Below are 20,775 nucleotides of genomic sequence, written 5' to 3'. Positions count from 1 at the left end.
GTGGCTGTTTTGGTTGCTCCAGCACCCAGGGACCTCCTTCTAGGACAGGATCGGAGGTTCCTTAATGAGGTCTTAACGAAGAGGACCAGACCAAGCTCTGCTGGGAACCCGCAACTTGCAGTTTTCCTCAAGGGGGAGGGGTGTGCCTGGTTTTGCATGCCAAGTAAGTGTGCTGTGGGTGGGGGTGCTGCCCAAGAGATGCTCACCCACTGTATCAGTCACTGTATCTGTCTTAATTACATGTGCACTCCCATCTTGGCCTTGCGCCAGCATGCTCTCCCTCTTTCCTGGGATGCAGGAGGTTGCAGGGGAGGTGTGGGTGTTTCTGGGAGCAGGGAGGGACAGATGGGAAAAGCTGTTGCATGGGAGTATTTTGAGAAATCTAGGGTGAGGGAAACAGATTCACACAGTGTCCAGTCTTGTCCGGCAGGTCTGCTGCTGCAAAATGCAGTCAACAAAGATCTGTAACTTATTTCTCAACTAGTTAAGTTTCTCTGAGACCCCCTTATCTTCAGAGCCTTTTTCCTGAAGTGGGCTGGGTAAAAAGGAGATACTCCTTTAGGGTCTGAATCCGGCTGAAGCTCCATGACTCTAGTCTGAAATACACAGAGCCAAGTGGGCTAGAAGTGCAGCCCCACGGCTACCATTCCTCTGGGGTAGGGCAGGTCATTTTCTTTACCTCAGTCAGGGTTAGCTCTACAAGGACAGGGACTGAAACCATGCTGCTGCTCTCAGATTGCAGTGGGCAGCTCTGACCAGGTGACAATGCTGGGGCTCGGGAAGCTGTTTCAAGGCCATGGCCCCAATCCTTGCAAGTGTCTGTGGTTGTCACAGAAACAGACTGCAGGCTTGATGGAGGCGTGGAAAAGCAGGGGCTCTGGGGCTTGGGGAGGGGCTGGGCTCCGGGAGGGGCTGGGTTTCCAGCCCACAGTGCACCTTGGGGAGGAGGGTCAGTTTGCCCTTCCGATCATCTACAGGAAACTCTACCTCCTTGTGTGAATCAGACCCCCACGGGTCAAATGTTCTGTGCTCCGCCAAGCCTCAGGAAATCTGGCTTGAACCAGCCAAATTCTAGAAGCCCACACACTTCCTTCTCTTGCCTATAGCCCTGTCTCGGGTGCCAGTTTTATGTATCCACTGAGGTAAGAGGGGACAAGGGACCACGTGTACAGCTCAGCTCTGAACATGATGTTTGTTTCTGAGGCTGATGGTCAGTGGAGCGGGTCCCCCAGGGGCAGGGAACATTTTGCTAGGCTTGGATTAACTTGTGTTCCTTTGTTCCACCCCAGCACAGTATTAACTTATGGCGACATCCTGGCGTTTGTGTGTGTGCTGTGTGTGTGTGTGGGGGGGTGAGTGTGTGTGTGTGTGTGTGGGGGGGGGGGAGTGTGTGGGGGTGTGGGGGGTGTGAGTGTTGAAGGGAAGACAGAATGGATGGAGGGTTATGGACACCAATTAAGAAGTGGAGCTGGGTTAAGCAGTGCCAAGAATGGTGCCAGGTTCACAGCCTGCAGTCTTCATGGGATGGAGACATTAGGACTGCACTGTTTCCAACATTTGGTCTCAAACCCACTCCCCTGCCCTCCTAAGTAGTGAGAACTTGTCCTGACCACAGGGACTCTCAGTGTTTCCTCTGAGTGACCTTCTCAGCACAGACTGAAGCCCTCAGGCAGTTTGGCCTCTTCAGAGTGACTGAGCCTGGCTGGGGTGGGCCAGGTAAGGATGGGTCCCAGGGTCAAACAAGAGAGAGCAGAGGTACAGTCCAGTGTGGCTGAGTCAACAGAGAGGGAGGGAAGGAGACAGGAGAGGGAGGTCCACTTTTTGTCCTGGAGTTCTTGGGAAGTCACTGCCACCCTCCACTTGTTCTCACTGCGGGGCACCATTCAAGTCCAGAGTCCCACCCGAGAGGTGGGTCACATGATCTTGGCTTATATAATCTCCCTGTCACTGAACAGCTGGAACCCAAGGCTTCAGAAGATGAGTCAGCAGCCCCAGTGGCAAACAGGACCAAGAGATTCCATCACTTCTAGAAACAGGTACCCCAGCAGAGAGAGAAAGGGCAGGGCGCGTAAGATTGTGTGCGGCAGAGGACAGCCTAGACCCAGCTTGGGTCCCTCAGTTCCTGGTTCTGTGTGGAGGAGGCAGGTACCTAGCCTGCTGACTGTGCTGAGAAGGGCCCTGGGCCAACCCTTGGCTCTTCTCAGGGAGAGGAGGTGAGGCCTGGGCGGGGCAAGTGCAAGGCCCGAGGCCAGCAGGCAGGGTGCCAGGGCTGGCCAGGGAGCAGCTGGGGGGTGGATCATAGGAGGATTAGAAAGGATTGTAGGGGTTAAAGCACAGGCCTGGCAGTGCTCAGTGGGAACAGCTTGTCCTTCCATAGGCCCCGGGAACAGAAGAGGTGGGGCGGAGGGGGGGCTGCCTGGGTTGCTGCTCTCTGGCTTTAGACTCTGCAGGGCTGAACCACCTGGGCTGGCTTGCAATCCTCACTGGGAGAGTGAGTTTATTCCTTACACCTTGGTGGCTCCTGGCTCATTCTTCTCTATTTTTGGTGAACCGGAGCCTCAGGGGGGACCCTCACAGTCCCAGGGTTGAGCTGCACCCTCACCCACTACATTCCTTCCTACAGGGTTATTTGCTCACACTCGGTGGAGCCCGTGAAGCTCCAAGTGAAGGTTGCCCATTACTGTTTTAGTGGCTTCAGATACCTCCACCCTTACTGCTGCTTTGAGCCTTGTGGCATCCCTATGAGGTGGGCAAGGCAGGTGTGAGCACTCACTTTTATAGAGGAGGAAAGGCATCTGAGCCACCCAAGGTTAAAGGGTCAGACTGTGTCTTTCAGAGGTCATGGACAGCCTGGCTTATCCTCAGATGACCTCTTCCTTCTCTACCGCTGAGGACACAAACATTCAAGCCTGCCTCCTATCGTAAGCAGGTAAGAATGGATTTCCTGAGGTGAACTGAAGGCAGGAGCTGGCTTGCACATTCTCGCCTCCTGAAACATGGGGCCAGGTGCAAAGATTACTGACCTTTCCTGAGCACCTACTGTGTGTCTGAGCGCCTACTGTGTGAGCACCTACTACGTGTGTGAGCACCTACTGCGTGTCTGAGCACCTATTCCGTGAGCACCTACTGCGTGTCTGAGCGTGTACTGTCTGAGAGCCTACTGCGTGTCTGAGCGCCTACTGCGTGTCAGTAGTGCTCCTCTGGCCCAGTAATTTGTGCAATGGGACCTGTGGGTGCTTTCATTTCACAGAAGAACAGACAGCTTCATATGAAGGGAACTGTCCGGGAAAGCCGGGTGCTAGGTGCAGAGTACTGAGCTAGGAAGCAGAGCACCATGAAGATGCTTTGTTTTAGAAAGAAGCATCTTTGGAGAACAGAGATTACTGGAAAGCTTATGATGGGGCAGATTTCAAGGCATCTGCTCTCACTGCTTCAGGATACAATCAGCCCCCCGGAAGAGAGCACAGGAGGGCGGAGGTTAAGTGAAGGTCTATAGGCCAGTGAGACCTTGCAGGTCTCTTCTGGCTGGTGGGATTGAGTGGGGCTCAGGATGAAATGCTAGTTCAACCTTAGGGCATCCTTGACCACCTATCAGTGCTGTGCCTTGCTTCTGGGTGGGAGGAGATGGCGAGGTTGGGGATTGACCCTGCTCAGGATATGTGTTCCTTCTATTAGGTCCTTTCTGAAAACAAGTCTCTCTGGCTCTGGAGTGAGGTAGGGCCAGGTATCTCCGGGAGCAGTGGCGGGAAAGGGGGCAGCAGACTTCAGAAGAGTTGTACCCAGGCTATAAGGGATCTGACTCCCAGTAAGGACAGACCACACTCTTGTGACAGCAGATGATGGGAGTCTGCAGTTCAGCCTTTGGCCAAGAAAGCTTCAGCCTTAGCATGCTTAGGCAACCAGAAAGCTTGAAACAGGGCAGATTCGACGGCACTATTGGAATATCTGGAGCGTGTGCTCCAGAGGCCTGGGGAACCACTAAATGATCCCAAGGCAGGCTACCTGCAGACCCCATGGAGAAGCAAAGCACGCATATACAAGAAAAGCTCCATTTTTCTCTGCAAAGGAAGAGCCAGCAGAGGCTCCTTCCACCCATGGGAACATTGCCCCTCATCCTTACCCCCGTGAACAACACTGGGCATAGCCCAGTGCAGCCTGCTCCATACGGTGCCTGTAGCCAACCCTAACCAGTAGGGACCAAATGTTCTGGGAGACACAGCGTTAGATCTACCATGACACTTCCCAGATGGCCCAGCCAGGCTGAAACACTTTAAGGAGTATTACCAAAGTTGTCCCAAGACCTTTCGTCATGACACACTTTATAGCTTATGACCCAACTATGGCCCCAGGTCCTGAAGCTTCCCCAAGTGTCTGAACAAACCCTCTAAAGCACCATTTCTTCTTGTGGAACAGCTCTTATTTACCAAGAACTAACTTACGTTCTATGAGGAAGGGTACACAGGGAAACAGAGAATACGGCACCCAACCCTCTTGTCCACATGCTTGCCTACTTATGTGTTCTTCTGCCCATTAATCCATCCACCCACCCACACACCCCTCCCCTCCCCCAGCCCCTCCTCCCTCCAATCTAGTCACTCATCCATCCATCCATGCAATCAGCAGGTCAGCTGAGCTCTGAGTTGCCAGAGGCACCCAGGGAGGGAGGTAGAGATAGGATCATTTGAAATCTCCAAGAGCTTGCCACCTAATGGACACACCAATAACTACAGGAGAGGCCGAATGTAGTCACTGCCCCAGGGGAGGTGTGTTCAGGGATTAGATGTGAGAGAGACCAGGCCAGCCCTTGGTCAATCTCCAGCAGAACCTCTTCCCTCATTCCAGCCCAGCCAGAGCTGGAGTATTGTGGTATGAGATCATTCCCAGACAAAAGACTCTGCACTATTTTCTCCACTATCCAGATACCCTGGATCTGAGCTGCCATCGTCAGGGGAAGAGTTCTCCTACTCTTGCTATCTCATGGGAGGAGTAGGGATGGGGTGGGAGGATGGCTCTCTTCACAAAGAGAGCACTGTGGTCACCTCCACTCTGGCATCCACCCCTGGATGGACCAGGGCCTACATGGGACCCTGACATTTTGGATGGGAAAGTACAGGGTGAAGAACAATGCAGATAGGGATGTCTGGACATTCTAGAGCATCTTTGGACCATTCCCAAGTGTGAAAGGCTTTGGAACCTGGGTTGGCCCTTCCCCTCAGCTCTGAGCCATGCTTGCTGGGGTGACCTCTCTCTTACTTGTCTTCGCTAGTGCTGCCATCAACCATGGGTCAGGCTGGGAGTTCTGTTCCTAGCCTGGCCCTTTATAAGACTGTCTGTCTCCCCAGCCCGTCATGGGATCCCCAAGAGTAAACTCACCATGGTGTCTTGCCCTGGGGAATTGGAGCGGCTGGGCCCAGAGACCTGGCCCTTGCCCTTCTCCCACAGTGTGTAGCGGCCACTTGGTCGGTAGGTGGGACTGAGGACTTCGGGGACTCGGGAGGGAGGGGCTTGCGTGAGCACCTGCGGTGCACTGCCCTTGCGACCATAGTTCTCCAGGTAGTCTGTTAGGTACTCGCTGCGGCTGGCTGCTTGGTAGAGACCCTGCAGGGCACAGAGCTCCTTACGGGTGCGGGCCAGCATGGGGCTGCGGCCCAGGTTCCCCGGGTCTATCCGGTAGCCATCTGAGGTCCGGTAGCTATCTGAGGTCCGGAGGCTGGAGAAATCCCGGGCCAGGTCTGAGTGGCTGTTCGATTTCTTCTGGCTCAGGGTCACCCCTTGGTCTCGGGCACTCATGGGCAAGTAGCTGAGGGAGTTGCTGGTCACGCCATACGGGAATCCATTGCCTCCGTTGAGTCCACTGCCTGAAGGCCTTTCATTGCTCCGGGTCTGGCTCTCAGCGCGCTTACTACCCCCAATGATGTCAGGTCTCAGCAGGGGGCGGCCCCTGTCATAGTCCAGGATGGAGGAGGGGCCGTAGGTTCGGGGCCGAGGGAGGAAGCTGGTTGGGGAGACCGGCTTGAAACCAAGTTTTTCCTTCTCCAGGAAGGAGGCGGCCAGGTTGGCCCCATAGGAAGAGGGGGTGTAGGTGCCATAGCCCGATTTGGCATAAGGGGCATCTGTGTAGCGGGACGACTCTGTATAGCGCTTCAGGGTGGAGGAGAGCTGGGACATCCTTCAGGGTGGCACTCAGTGGGTACTGGGAGCCTCATGGGCTGAAAGACAAGGAAAACAGTTGTCAAAGTGTCCTGCAAGGTGCCAGGCTTACTCCGTGCTTGCTCTTTATGCCACGTGGGCCACGACCTTAAGACCTAACAGGCGCTACTCAGGGCCCTCCCACAAGAGGCTGGCTAGCTTCAGAGAAACACATATGCCAACAGGTATGTACACGGGCTTGTGTGTCCCCATGGACACACAAGAAAATTCAGCATCAGTCTGTTGTCCCTTGATTCTTCTAAGACCCAAACATGTGCAAGAGGCCTAGCTTTTCCAGTTTCCCAGCCCTCTATGTCACATACAGTCTCTAGGCAGATCCCACCCTGGGCTTCTTGTAAGTCTTGGCAGGAACTTCAGAGCTGGTGGGGGTTGGAGGAGTCCCGCCACCTTCATTGCCTGGACTGAGGACAAGGAGCATTTTGAGTTACAACTGCTTCCCTGCCTTTGGCAAGCAATACTCCTTCAGGTACCGAGTGCCCCCTGGAAATGTGCTGATGACCACAGGGTCAGATTCCTCATGAGGAAAAAGAGGTCTCAGGAGAGGACATGAGCTAGAGGAAGTGTCAGGCTGGACCAGACCTACCTCAGTGCTTTTCCTTGGACACAGGCACCTGCTGCTTGGTCACACAGCGAGGGGACCACTGGTGACATAGAACCTATCTATTTTCTTCCCTGAGTTTGGACTAGTCTAAGTGGAGATTGGGAACCTATGGTCTAGGAGGTTTCCTGATCAAAGCAGGTGCCAAACTACTCCCAGAGTTACTTACTTGTGCAAGAGGCGCCCCCTAGAGTCAAGATCCTGTACTGCAGAGGAGAGTCCCAGATTGAAGGTTTTTGCGGATTAATCACTGAATGTGGAGGTTGGACAGCCCTAAACGTCATGCATTTTAAACCTCTCTATTGTACAGATAGGAACAGTGGCGCTTGTTTGCCCAAATTCACATGCTAGCTAGAGTCAGAACTGGAGCCCAGGTTGTGGCCCAGCACTCTTTCCCCTCATCAGAGTTAAACTGGCCCAGAGATGCCCAGAATCCCTCCACCATGGGGCAGCAGTGGAGAAGGTGCTTTGGAGAAAGGAGCAAGGAGCATTAGGCTCCTTTCTTCAGGCACTCTTGAGTTGGGGGTTCAGGTGGAGGCCTATTCAGGACTCTCAGAGTAGCATGTGATTTAACTCCCCCTTCCCCCCCACCCCCCACCCCCCGCGCGCGCGCGTGTGTGTGTGAGACACACACACGAGAGTCAGAGGACAACCGTGGGAGTCAGTTCTATCCTTCCACCATGCAGGTTTTAGGGTTTGAATGTGGGTTGTCAGGTTTGGTGGCAATGCTTTTTGACTTGCTGAGCCATCTCACTGGGTTAGTTTTGACTCCCCCATGACAGGCTAGCTGAGCAAAATTACCCTAGTTATTTAACCTCTTTGAGCCCCAATTTCCTCATGTGTAAATAAGCATAATAACCACCAGGAATCCTATCTCGTTGTTGTAAGGAATCAGTGAGATAATAACACGTGAAAGCATTTAACAATGGTTATTATCTCCTCCGTGGCCCCAGCCAGGCAGCCCGGCTCCTCCCTTTGTAGTCTATAATAATGGGAGGGCTGGCCATCTCCTGGCTTGGCTGGCTTAACCTCAGCTCGGGCGCCAGGCTCCCCCCTGCCACCCCCAGTGAGTTAAGTGGGCAGTGGGCAGACATCTGGCCATTCAGCAGACACCGGCTCAAGCAGCCCACAGCTTGCTTAGGCCAACAGCCCCACTTACTAGGGCAGCAAGCAGTCTGTGCCAAGCCCCAAATGCGGAGATCTTGGCAAAAGGCTACAGGAACTCAAGCTACTCATCAAGGCTCGGGATAGAGGTAGAGGTGCAAGGTGAGCTGGTGGCCACAGGACAGTGCTCCTTAACTGTGCCAGAGACCTCCAGCAATTTTGAGTCCTGGCTGGCATCAGAAAGCCTGTCTATCTCTACTGTCTGTCCTTTCCTTGCCTGGCTCAGGGGATCCCAACACCCTGCTTGCACACTTCCTTATCCACTATGTTCCCTCCTCCCATGCAACTTCCACTTTGCTCAGGGAAATAGTAACTGGGAGAGGATCTGAAGCAAGGATAGAGGGAAACCATGGTGGGGTGGGGGGTGGCAGACAAAGGCTTAGGGATGGGGGCAGGGGATCTGTCCTGCTCTATTTCACTTTGGAGAGCTCCATCAATAATGCAAAGTCAAAGAGACTCCAGGTCTCAGGATCTGAACTCTGGGACATACAGCAGCCAATCAGATTGCCCCTCCACCCCCAGGGTATGAGCTCATGGCTCCTCCCCACGGTTCTCCCTCCCTTCTCCCAGACTGAGGCTCCTAGGGAATTGGTATTCTGTGGGCAGTGCCCCAAGCCTGTGACCTCTCTTAGCCCCGAGAATGACGCACAAGTGCCCAGGCCAAACAAGATACAGCAACAGGGACAGACAGCGTTGGCACTGTTAAGGCTTGGACACATCTTCTAGCGCACAGAACCCTGGGGAGGGCTCCCCAATCCCAGCTCTCTTGCCTGTTCCAATCTGGCAGGCAACTGCCAAGCTTCTCTTCTCCCCTCCCCCCAGTTCCACCAGTAACTCCATCACAGTCTCTGGGAAACTGCCACTCAGCTCTGATGCCTGCCTTACAGTTTCCAGGGCTAGGAGAGGGTTCTCTTGCACATTCCACCTCCTAAAACCCCCCTACTCTTAATGGAGAGAAGTCTCAGGACCTTCTAGGTGAGAGACAATTTAAGTTGGTATCTCTTGGCATTACCTGGTTCTGCAGTCCCTGGAGGCTACAGAATGCACCATGGGCGGGAGCTTCTGTTGGGGATCTGGCTGTGGCCTTGCTGCGCAAGACAGGGACAGGAAGGGCAGCACTCACATGGCTTCGAGTCTCCCTGTTGCCACAGGAACGGCTGGGACTGAATGGCTCTTTCATGGGGCAGTGGGAGGCCAGCCTATTGGCTGGGATCCCCCATACTCCTCCCTGTCCAGTGTGGGGCCCCTGCTGCCTGGCTCCTTTCATTGTTTATCCACAACTGGCAAGTTCAGGCATGTGGCTCCTGACTGTGCCTCCCCAGGTGCCTGCTACCTTGGACAAGGCCGGTAGTCCCAACTCATGCTCCTTCTTTATGCCATCTTTATGGAGGTGTTATTGATTCCCTTCTGAGGTTCCCCATCATTTTGCAAAAATTTCCCCAGAAACTGGCGTGCTGGCATTGTTGTGCATAGACACATTCAGCTTCCTGTGGGGACACGGGAGCCATCCAGCTGTGGCTTCCAGCCAGCTGGTCCCACCTATAGACCTATAGACCAGGCACTAAGCTCACTGGGGATTTTGTATGCAGCTTCTGATTTTATCTGCCGGACAGCCTCATACCATATGCACAAGGCTCTCCCTAGCCTTCTTGGCGGTGTGCTCAGATGTCGAATCCTAAAGTCTCAGTGTGGATGCAAGCTTAAACTTTTTCAGATACATAATTACTCGGGCTTACAGACATAATTGCAAAGGTTATATTGTCTATATTAAATTAAAATGAAAAGGAAATCCATTATTCTAAGTGGACAAAAGATTTAAATAGTGAATTTTTGGGACAGGCCTTACTTTGTAGACTAGGCTGGCCTCAAACTTTGTATCTTATCATGTTCCAAGTGCTGGGATTATAAGTATGAGCCACCACCCCTACCTAATGGGACTTTCAAATGATGTTTTTATCGCTCATATTTCGGAAGGTTTTAATATTTAAAACTGCACCGACTTGGGCTATAGTGGATTAACTCAGTCCTCCTGGCTGCTTTAAGCAGTAGATGCTAACAATATGTCTACTTGCAGATATGGAAATACTTCTTTCTGCGAGTAACGTGGATCATCTCCCAGTATTACCAGAGCTGGACGGGAGTCACTCTGAAACTATCCCCTGTCCCCGGAGAGGGAGGGTGGGTCTGTAGAATCGAGAGAGGACCCCCTGCAGGACGCAGATGTCCATTTCTCTAGGAAACACTCCTTCCTGCAGGAGCAGCCCCTGGATTTTCCACTGCAGGGGAATGAAAGTGAAGCCTGGTGCAACCTGAGCCGCAGCACAATACCGATCGGCTGCGAGATGGTGAGAGGCCTCCATTTCACTGGCTGTGCCAAGCTCTGTGTGTCCCCTGGTACTGGCATCTACCCCAACACAGGCTCCTGGGCCCCAACCTGGTAGTGGACATACCCCTGAACTTTCTTCCCCTGGCTACTGCTTAGCCCACTCCCTGGGTACCCACACTAGGTGAGTCAGGGATTGAAATGAACCCTGGTCCCTTGAGGCAGCCAACCTCCTGGCATCATCAGGTCACTGTCATCAGTCACTGTCATTTCCTGTAGCTCACGTGAAGGGCTCCCTAACCTGCCCAGCTAGGGGAGTGGCTTAAGCCTCAAGAATCCCAGACACTCCTGGCCCTGGAGGCAGGGGATGGGTGATGCCCCACATCTCCACAGACTCCATGCCCCTTTCTGTCCGCATGTGCTCACCTTCCCGAGGCAAAGGCACATGCACATCTGGGCTTTGCTACTACCTGACAGAGGCCTCTTGCTCCCCCCAAGACAAACATCACGGACACACCCAAAGCAGCACTAAGTTCCTTTCCTCCTACCCAGATGTTCAGGGCAGGTCAGTGGGGAGTCCCAGTTGGTCTCACTAGGTGCTTGGGAACCTCCACCACGGTGACCTCAGAGCTTCCCAAAGCTGCTTGCTAATTGCATCAGAATGTGCTGACCTGAGGGGTAAGATAGGTGAGGGACCCTGTCACAGTCTGTGACCTGTCTTCCTGGCTGCTTGGATCCCTTGCTACTCTTTCGGGCCACAAGTGTCCACTCTGCAGATGTGGAGAAAATGACAGGAGGACAGGGGTGGCATGCATTCACATGTTATACCATCTGTTCCTCTCAGGCCCCTTGGGCCCCAGCCTGACCTCTGACCTGTTGCTAGCACCCCTCTCTCTATTAGAGGCAGGTTCTCAGGAGCCCACCCACTTATCACAGGATGCTTCCGCCTCTGGGGGATCGTACAAAGGAATTTGTGTCAGTCTCCATTATTCTCGGTTTGGGAAGATAACTTAAGACTTGGGGAGGGGATGGGAGACGAGGAGGTAGGATAAAGAGATCAGAGACTGAAGAGATTACTACAACCATCCTGACACGTGGAGAAGTGGATAGGCACAGGGGCATTGCTATAGGGTGTGTTTTTGATTTGGGATTAGGAAGGGTGGATATCTCTGTAAGTCCAAGAAAAAGCAAAGAAACAGGCTTCCTGGAAGAAGAGATAGCTTTCAATTCTCTTTCCCATCCCCTATGCCCAGGTACTTTCCCAGTGAGTGACCCCTTCTCTTGAGAGAACCCCATCTTTCTCCCATGAGGGCTTCAGCTGTCCTCTGCTCCCTTGTCTTAAGGGGCACTTGGGCTTGGTTACAGCGCTCACCAGGCCAGTGGGTGGTGTCTATCATGCTCCTCCAAACCCACTCAGGGCTCACTTGGGTCACTCAGCTGCCCTTGAAGCTCAGAGACCAAAGAGAGAGCTACTGACCTGTATCCAGGGGTACTGGGCGGGAGCTGGGGGCTTCTTTCCCAGGAGGGAAGGGACCGCAGTGTAGAGTCCAGAAGCTGGAGTCTAACTGGGGCTGGGTAATCCGGAGCTCAGGTTACGCTAGCTAGATATATATAGTATCTTATCTGACCTCGAAGAGATGGCAACTCACTTGCATTCCAAGCCCCAGGAGAATTAAAGGGGCAGTGACAGGCCCAGCGATGCCCAGCGACCGGGTGATCGCCGAGGAGAACTAGCTAGAATCCTGGGAGGGGGTATTTGGAAGTAAACCAGGAAGGATCAAGGGGGAACAGAGCCGCCGAGGGCTGGGACTGAATTGGAGTCCCAAACATGGAGAAGGTGGATTCTCTAGAGCTGTCAGTCACAGACTGAGTGTCAGTGCAGCTGCGGGGATTCTGAGATGGGGAGGGCCTAGCTACAGGCCACATGGGCAGAGAGAGGCTGGGGACCAGCACTCAGGTGTTAGTCCACTACTTTATTATTATTATTTTTAATGGTGGACTTCTACATCTAGACCCGCATTCCCGTTTTTCCCCTTATGGGATCTAAGGCAGCTTGCAAGGGTAGTTCAGCTTTCTGAATTTTAGCTATGTAATTTGTACAACATGCATAACAGAGCCGGGGTGATGGCACACACACACACACACCTTTAATCCCCACGGAAGGCAGAGGCAGGAGGATCGCTGAGTTTAAAGCTAGCCTGGTCTACAAAACAGACAGCTAGGGCTACCCAGAAAAACCCTGTCTTAAAAAAAAAAAAAACCCAAACCCCAAGTGAACAAACAAGCAAAAAAATCCATGAATAATAACAATAATACAATAGTTTTAAGCTTCCTTGACCATAGCAAGAGCTCGATAAATGACATTCTTATAGACTATTTCCACTTCTTATCTAATTACTACTGTTAGCTGTAGCAGGCAACCTTTCCTAGACGGTGACCCTTCCTAGAAGAAAAAGGCCTCAGGCCACCCCTCAGGGAACCGCACTGATGCCAGAGACCAGCCCTGTGGTTTCCTGAACTGGTCTATGTCCCCAAAATGGAAAGGGCAGACAAATCTTGCCACCTTCCCAAGGCGACAGGCCAAGCCTGCTTGGGCTCCTTTCCCCTTTGCTCAGAAAAAAAAAAAAAAATAGCAAGTGTAGCTTCCCTGGGCTGCCAGGAAAATGCCTAGCCTCAGAGAAGCAGTTCCAGTCTACCTGTCCAAGGGCTCAGGGTTCCAGGGCGGCAAAGGCAGGCTGGACAGGGTTACTAGAGGAGGGCGTCTCTGGTCTTGGTGCACCTGTCTGCTCCCAAGAAGATTCTTCTGTTTCTTGATGGCTCTCCCTGAAGACTGGAAGGCCCCGGGGCTGGTGCCTCCACCCTGTCTCAGCACAGGGTACTGACTCAGACTAGGTCCTGATGATGCACTTCAGAGGACGCCCTCATTCCAGTCCTCATTCCAGAGTGGCATGCATCTACAGCATCGAAGAGTAGGGGACACCCCCACCCTAGCCCATCTACCAGTTCTCCAAGCCTCTGGTTTTGTGGGTTATGTGTGTTTGTGTGCTTATTCCTACGTTTGGATCTTCAATCCACCCTCATTCTCAAAAGCACTGGGGTCAAGAGCTGGGAGTTCTCCCTTCTCATCAGAGCTGGAAGGGGTTGGCCAGGACTCCTCTTGGTTAGTTGCTTGCCAGGGAACATTGCATGGCTGCCTTTGTTTTGGGATTGGTGAGAATTTTAAAGTTGCCTCTTTCTGATTTGGGATTGGTGGAAAAATTTCCCTTCCGCTTAACTGCTGGCTTTCCCCAAGCCCCCTTCCTCCGCTTCGGAAAAATGACCACAGACAGCCCTAGGGGGTTTAACAACAGGGAGGGAGGTAGCTACACGCACACGTGGGGAGAGAGGGTGTCAGGGTCCAGACGTCAATCTCAGGTCACACACCACACAGGGCACGGGGACCGGTACCCGCGGTAACAGTGTTTCCTCAGAACACATTGATCAGCACACAGATGGCTCTTCCTGGCACCCTGAGCTGGCAGCTGGCAGCCCCTCTCACACACTGGCACCCACAGCTGGAGTTCCCCCGCACAGCTGGCCCTCGCCCTACATTTCTCATGTCCAGCTTGCCCAGGCTGCGGTTGACACCCTACTTTCCAAGCCATAAAGCTGGCACCGACCCCGGCTTTCCCCTTCTCTGATCTGCGACAGGTGGCACGTACCTGCCTCTTCTCGGAGGATGGACGAGTCGAACCGGGCACAAGCATGGAGCTGCGGATGAGTCCTGGCTGGTACTGGCGCGGCGCAGCGAGCAGTGGCTGACGCAGAGGGCTCCCTGGCCTCGCTCGGTGCCTGCCCGCCTCTCCCCCACCTCCGCCGGGGGCCCAGAAAGGACCTCCCCGGGAAATCGGCGCCACCCAGCGGGCAGCCGCCTCATTGCGCCCGGGCCGGGAAAGCCCCACCCCGCGTTCGCGTCACTGATATACGTCACGGCTATTGGCTTGTTTCTAATTGTGGCGTCAATATAGCCCCGCCCGGCGTGAGTCTCCCAGGCAACCAGTATATACAGAGAACCACGTGGAGCAAAAGCACGCCTGTTTGGAGCCGGTGGCGCAAGGAAAGAAGTGGACTGGAATGTGACAGGTCCGGGCAGCTGGAAGGTCACGTCACGGGGAAAGGCAGCATACCAGCTTTCAGATTTTAGGGAAGGCTTAAGGTTACTGTACACTTTCTTACCGGGCTGGGAATGATCTATTCCACAGTCTCTTCTCTTTCTGCCTACTTAATAAAATAAGTTATTTTATTAACGTATTAAATTAAATAAAAGTTAAACTAATTAATTTTTAATTAAATTAATTAAAGTGAATTTACTTAAGCCAACTACACAGCAGTATTTACAGAGCCGCATCAATCAAGCAGATAAGATTATGTCTGTTCAACATACTATTTACTACATTACTATTCAAACAACTCATCCTATGGACTACTTATTAAGTGCCTTATTAGACACTGTGATAAGTATGTTGCATGTATTAGTTTTCTCATTTAATCTTTTTAATGGTCCTGTAAAATGAGAACCACTATTATAGCCATCTATTGCACAATGTAGCTAAAGCCTAGAGGGACCATGTGTAGCTAGGTCCAGCGTCACGAGGTGGAAAATGCCAAGGGCCAATTGCATTTCTACCAGCACAGTATGGTGGTTCATTTAGCCGACTCACCCCAAGAAAGGGTAGATATTTTATCTAAACTACTAGCATTATAATGAAAAAGAAGAGAGGCAATCTGTATTTTAATTTTAAGCAAACCTGACTTCTAAAAGTTATTTATTGTTTAGTTGGATAATACTCCTAGCAAATGAGAATCACTCTTGTTTATTTGTTTGTTTGCTTTTGTTTTTGTTTTTCAAGACAGGGTTTCTCTGTGTAACAGTCCTAGCTGTCCTAGAACTCACTCTGTAGACCAGGGTGGCCTCGAACTCACAGAGATCCACCTGCCTCTGCCTCCGGAGTGCTGGGACTAAAGGCGTGCCCCTCCAGAGTTACTCTTCAAGGCACCCTGCTCCCTTGGCTTGTGCAGGACTCGTGGTGAGTCTGGGAAGGATTCTCTGAGCTCTGAAGAGAAAGCAGGGACTGGCCGTGAGGATGGCTGGCGGGTAAAAGCCCTTCCACCCCACGCCTGACAACCTCAGTTTGATCCCCAGAATTCATGGGTGGAAGGAGAGAACCGACTCACATGGGTTTGTCCTCTGACCTCTACATGGGCACGCACGTACAAACACACAAACAGACAAATATAAAAACTAAATGAAAGCAAAATGTTAACCTGTTGGGCTTCCTCTCAAAAGAAGAAAAGACTGAGGCAAATCTTGAATTTTTCCCTCTTAATTTTTATTACCACCCCGTCTCCCACACTGATGGAGAAAACTGCCCCATTAAGTAGGGTGGTGCCAAGGTACTTTCAAGAACTTAAGCTTTGCCTGGATCATTAATTCCTCCAGGTGCCCTTAGCTCCTCCTCCCATTTCCTCACTGTTACCACAGTGGGTCTCCACTCTCAAGTTCCTCCTCCTCTTACGTTTCCCAAGTCATTTAGATGCAACCAGAAGAGGGATTTTTTTTTTTACCAACCCGCACCCCCTCACTTCATTAGTTGGGTAGGTGTGGAATATATGAGACTCTATTCTAGATACTGGAGATAGGGAAGCAAATAAAGCAGGCGCAATCTCTCTTTACTGGAGGAGGAACAGAAGGACAATAACAAAAAGTACAAACTATGGAGTGTGAGGTGGCGCTAGATCGAGGGAAGACAGCTGGGGGCAACAGGGCCTGCGTAGGCTGTGATCTGAGGTGACCCGAAGAGAAGGTAACAAATAATCTGGCAGGAAGTGAGCCGTGTGCGCGTGTAGGGGAAGAATGTTCTGGGCAGAAGGGGCGGTAAAAGCAAAGGTCCTGAGGTGGGAGCCATATGCTAGTTTTGCAGGAAAACTAGGTGGGTGTGACTGGAGTGGTGTGTGGATACAGCTTGCCGTGCCCATAGCTGTCTTGGGTCATCATCGTCATGATTTCCTGAGTTGTCTGATTTTTCCTACATAGTTTTGATGTGGGATGTTCTTCTGTATATGTGTTGCTTTCATTAGTTGAAGAATAAAGCTGGGGCTGGAGAGATGGCTCAGAGGTTAAGAGCACTGCCTGCTCTTCCAGAGGTCTTGAGTTCATTTCCCAGCAACCACATGGTGGCTCACAGCCATCTGTAATGAGAACTGGTATCCTCTTCTGGCGTGCAAGAGTACAGACAGACAAAACACAGTATACATAATAAATAAATAAATAAATAATAAATAAATAAATAAAACTTAAAAAAAAGAATAAAGCTGTTTTGGCCAATGGCTTAGCAGAGTAAAGCCAGGTGGGAAATCTGAACAAATCTGAACAAAGAGGAGAGAGAGAGAGAGAGAGGGAGAGAGAGAGAGAGAGAGAGAGAGAGAGAGAGAGAAAGAGAGAGAGAGGGAGAAGGTGGAGTCAAGGAGACACCATGTAGCTGCCGAAGGAGAAAGATTCCAGAACATTACCCATAAATCATGGTGATACATAGATTAATAGAAATGTGTTAATTTAATATATAAGAGCTAACTAGGAATATGCCTGAACCATTGGCAAAACAGTGTTGTAATTAATATAGTTCCCATATGATTGTTCAGGTCTGGGTGGCTGGGAAATGAAAGTGCAGTCTTTGTCTGCATATTCTCTTGGTGTGCTGGCTAATTTTCTCAACTTGATACAAACTAGAGTTATCTGAAAGGAGGGAACCACAACTGAGAAAATGCCTCTATAAGGTCTGGCTGAAGGCATTTTCTTAATCAGGCATCAATGGGGGAGGGTCCAAGCTGCTGTGGGTCACGCCATCCTGGTCTAGTGGTCCTGGGTTCTATAAGAAAGTAGATTGACCAATCCATGATGAGCAAACCAGTAAGCAGGACTCCTCCATGTCCTCTGCATCAGTTGCTGCCTCCAGGATCCTGCCCTGTTTGAGCTCTTGTCCTGACTTCCTTCAGTGATGACAATGATGTGGAAGTATAAGCCAAAGAAACCCTTTCCTTCCCAAGTTGCTTTAGGTTATGGTGTTTCATCACAGCAATAGTAGCCCTAACTAAGACCCCAGAAAACTATAAAAGGTAAAACCATTAGAGTCATAGATGGGACTTTATAGTCAGACCTTGGCTCCCCAAGCTATTACCTTTAAGTAAACCAGGAATATTCTAGCCTGTGTCCTAACCCAATAATGTGTTCCTCTTTTTGGCTTAAACTGTGGGGATTCTACTTGATCTTGCTGCTGCTCAGGCCCACCTTCTGTTGGTCTACGTACACTGAGATGGAAGTCCTGGAAGGTTTCGGGCAGAGCAGCAAGGCTTTCTGACTTGGCCCTGGGGATATGAACTCTGTGGTCAGGCTTGTGTAACAAGTGCTTTTACTCACTGCCCCATCTCTCTTTGTTGTTATTGTTGTTGTTATTTTTATTTTTAGGGACAAGGTCTCACAATTAGCCTTACCTAGCCTTGAATTCACCATGTAGCATGTCTGGAGCAATGCCCCAATTATACGAAGAGATGGGCTTGGGTCTGGTAGTAGAAGGACTGGCCTTGATGGGGGGCATGAACCACCTAAAGTGAGGGGAGAAGCCTAGAGCCCTGGGACAGGCCCGGGGGGTGGATAGATGGATGTGGTGGGGATTCTGGGCGGCATCTTCTTTCAGTGAATTAGAAAGTGAGGCCAGGTAGCGAGGCTGGCTGAGGAAAGGCAGGCATTTGCTGAGTGAAGAGAAGTTAGAAGAAGACAGCTATTAAGTTGGCAATGGTGGTGCAGACCTATAGTTTCAGCCATTCAGGAGGCTGAGGCTGAGGATTGCAAGTTCAAGGCTTCCCTGGGCTACAGAGTGAGGTCAAGGTCAGACTGGGCAACCGAGTGAGACATGAAGTCCCTATCAACCATGCTAGAGATACACCTGAGTGGCAGAGCGCTTGCTTGAGGCCCTGGGTTCAAGCCACAGTTAAAATAAAAAGATAGTTATTTAGATGAGAGGTTCTCCGTCCCCAACCGGAACCCTCTGACTCAGGAGGTCTAAGATGGCCTTGAGCGTTTACATTTTCAATGCATTTGTGGCTACTGCAGCACTTGCTGGGCTACTGCAGCACTTGCTGGCCTGGGGACAGCTGTCTGAGAATTGTTGGGCTATCCTGGGCCAGTTATGAAAGAGCATTATGAACAGCAGACGGTATCAAGGTTATGACTCCAAGGTGTCTCTGACCCGTATTCTCACTTGCAGTGACGATTTGGAGTCCCACATCTTTGCAAACATTTTTAGTGTGTGTGTGTGTGTGTGTGTGACAGAGGTGTGTGCACATTGGCATGGCACGCATGTTAGAAGTCGGAGGGCAACTTCCGGGTGTTGATTCTCTTCTACAAGGTAGGTGGAAATTAAAGGACAACACACATTCTCCTTCCACAGAGGGTTCTGGGGATTGAACTCAGGTCTTTAGGCTTTCTTGACAACCACTTTTATCTATTGCTCCATCTCTCCTGCCCAATGAATCTGACTTATTTTGATGCATATAATAGCTTCATGTTCTCTTGGGGCCAGCACCCCACCCCATTCTTTGGCTATACTGAAGGCTGAACCCAGGGCCTTGTGTATTCTAGGTAAATGTTCTACCAAGCGAAATCCCCAGCCTGACTTCCTGACGTCAGAGTTTCTATTTGCCATTCCCCTCAACTAACTCCATCATGGCCCTTGACCTGGGCTTTAAGAAGCCTGGCTTCATCCTGCAGATCTGGATGTCTTGATTAGGGAAACAGGAAAAAAAAACCCAATCACTTAAAAGTTGCAAATAGGCACTGGAGAGATGATCCAGAGGTTAAGAACGCTCACTGCTCTTCCAGATGAGCCAAGTTCAGTTCCCAGCAACTGGACGAAGGCTCAGTCATCTGTAACTCCAGTTCAGGGCATCTGAGCCCTCTTCTGGACTCCATGGACACTGCACATGTGTGTTGCACATCATAACATGTAGGCAAGACACCCATACACATAAAATAAGATACATTAAAAATTAAAAAATACACTTAAAAAGGCTGTAAGTAGATCTGTGTCTAGAAAGGGAGACTTCCATTCACTTTGGGAATATTGGGTTTATGCTTTGGAGTTTCTGCAAGGGGCTTCTATTTCTGAAATACAAGGCAAGTACCTACCATCGACACAAGAGAAATTTTTATTTCTTCTTTTTCTTACTTCCCAAATGCCCATTAGGTTAGGGTTAGGTTAGGGTTAGGTTAGTTAGTATTAGGGTTAAGGTTAAGTATTAGGGTTGGTATTAGGTTAGGTTAGGGTTAGGGCAGGGTTAGATTAGGATTAGGGTAGGGTTAGGTTTAGATTAGGGTTAGGGTAGGATTAGGGTAGGGTTAGGTTTAGATTAGCATTATGTTAGTGTCTTGGTTAATGTAGTGTTAGGTTAGGGTTAGGGTTAGGTTATTTAGTATAAGATTATGGTTTAGGGTTAGGTTATGGTTAGTGTTAGGGTTAGGTTAGTTGAGTTAGGTTAAGGTTAAGTTTAGGTTAGGGTTAAGTCAGGGTCTTGGTTAATGTAGTGTTAGGTTAGGGTTAGGGCTAGGATTTGGTTAGATGTTAGCCTGCATTTTCATCCTCAGGTCAAGAGCCTGTTAATTACTTTCAGGCCCATCAACAGTTATGAGGGCTCTATCTTTTGTACTGTCTCTCCATATTACCTTTTTGATTGTAATCATTCTATAGGTTGTGAGTCTTACCTCATTACCATTTTGATTGTCTGTTCTTTAATGGCTAGTGATGCTGAGCATCAATCGATTGTATCTCCTTTAGAGTAATGTCTCATTCAGATGTTTGCCTCCTTCCTTATTTAAGAAATGACGGTTTTTTAAAAGAGTAGTTTTAGGTTAGCAGAACAATTATATATGTACCTTATCTTATGCATGTGTAGCTCCCCTGTTTTGGTGACTCCACCTTGGTAGGTTTGTTATATTAATGCTTCTGCGTTGACATGTCACAGTCCCACAAAGTTCACAGTCAGGGTTCACTCCTTCTTCTTACTTGGTCTTTTTATTCTTCTCTCGTATATTACACCCCAACCACAGGAATGCTGTACTTTTATTGTTTTTATTTATCCGTGTGTGTGTACATGCCCCTTTGGAGACAAGAAGAGGGCCTCTGATCCCTTGGAGGTGGGGTTACAGGTGGTTGTAAGCCATTCAGCTTATGTGCTGGGAACTGAACTTGGAACCTCTGGAAAAGCAGCAAGCACTCATAACTGCTGAGCCATCTCTCCATCCCCAGAGATGCCTGTTGACTATGTTTGGATGGGGATCCTTTTGTGGCTTCTTGCTTTGTAGACTGTGATGTGATGACAGGCATTTCTTTGGGGTTTTCAGAGCTCTACACAAGAAAATTGGTCCAGCAGGAGCTAATAGGAGCCCAGG

At 50.6% G+C, this 20,775-nt stretch overlaps 1 protein-coding gene and 1 long non-coding RNA gene across 2 annotated transcripts in view; one reads left to right on the top strand and one right to left on the bottom strand.

The window, feature by feature from the left end:
* Usp2 (ubiquitin specific peptidase 2) overlaps nt 1-14,149 on the bottom strand; it is a 28,251-nt gene extending 14,102 nt beyond the window's left edge. The window contains exons 1-2 of the mRNA XM_038322319.1: nt 13,997-14,149; nt 5,374-6,209 (exon numbers count right to left, since the gene is read on the bottom strand). Of these exons, the coding sequence (XP_038178247.1) occupies nt 5,374-6,168 (795 nt within the window). The 5' untranslated portion in view covers nt 6,169-6,209; nt 13,997-14,149. The remainder of the gene's footprint in view (nt 1-5,373; nt 6,210-13,996) is intronic.
* On the top strand, nt 1,978-14,506 carry LOC119809501. Its single transcript, XR_005284639.1, has 3 exons — nt 1,978-2,213; nt 2,837-2,929; nt 13,986-14,506. It is a non-coding gene; the product is annotated as an uncharacterized LOC119809501 (long non-coding RNA).
* Nucleotides 14,507-20,775: the final 6,269 nt, after the last annotated feature.

Source organism: Arvicola amphibius, chromosome 3, assembly GCF_903992535.2.
Source record: "Arvicola amphibius chromosome 3, mArvAmp1.2, whole genome shotgun sequence".
Taxonomy (NCBI): domain Eukaryota; kingdom Metazoa; phylum Chordata; class Mammalia; order Rodentia; family Cricetidae; genus Arvicola; species Arvicola amphibius.
The sequence above is the reverse complement of the archived record's forward strand: the minus strand, read 5'-3'. Positions and strand labels throughout refer to the sequence as shown.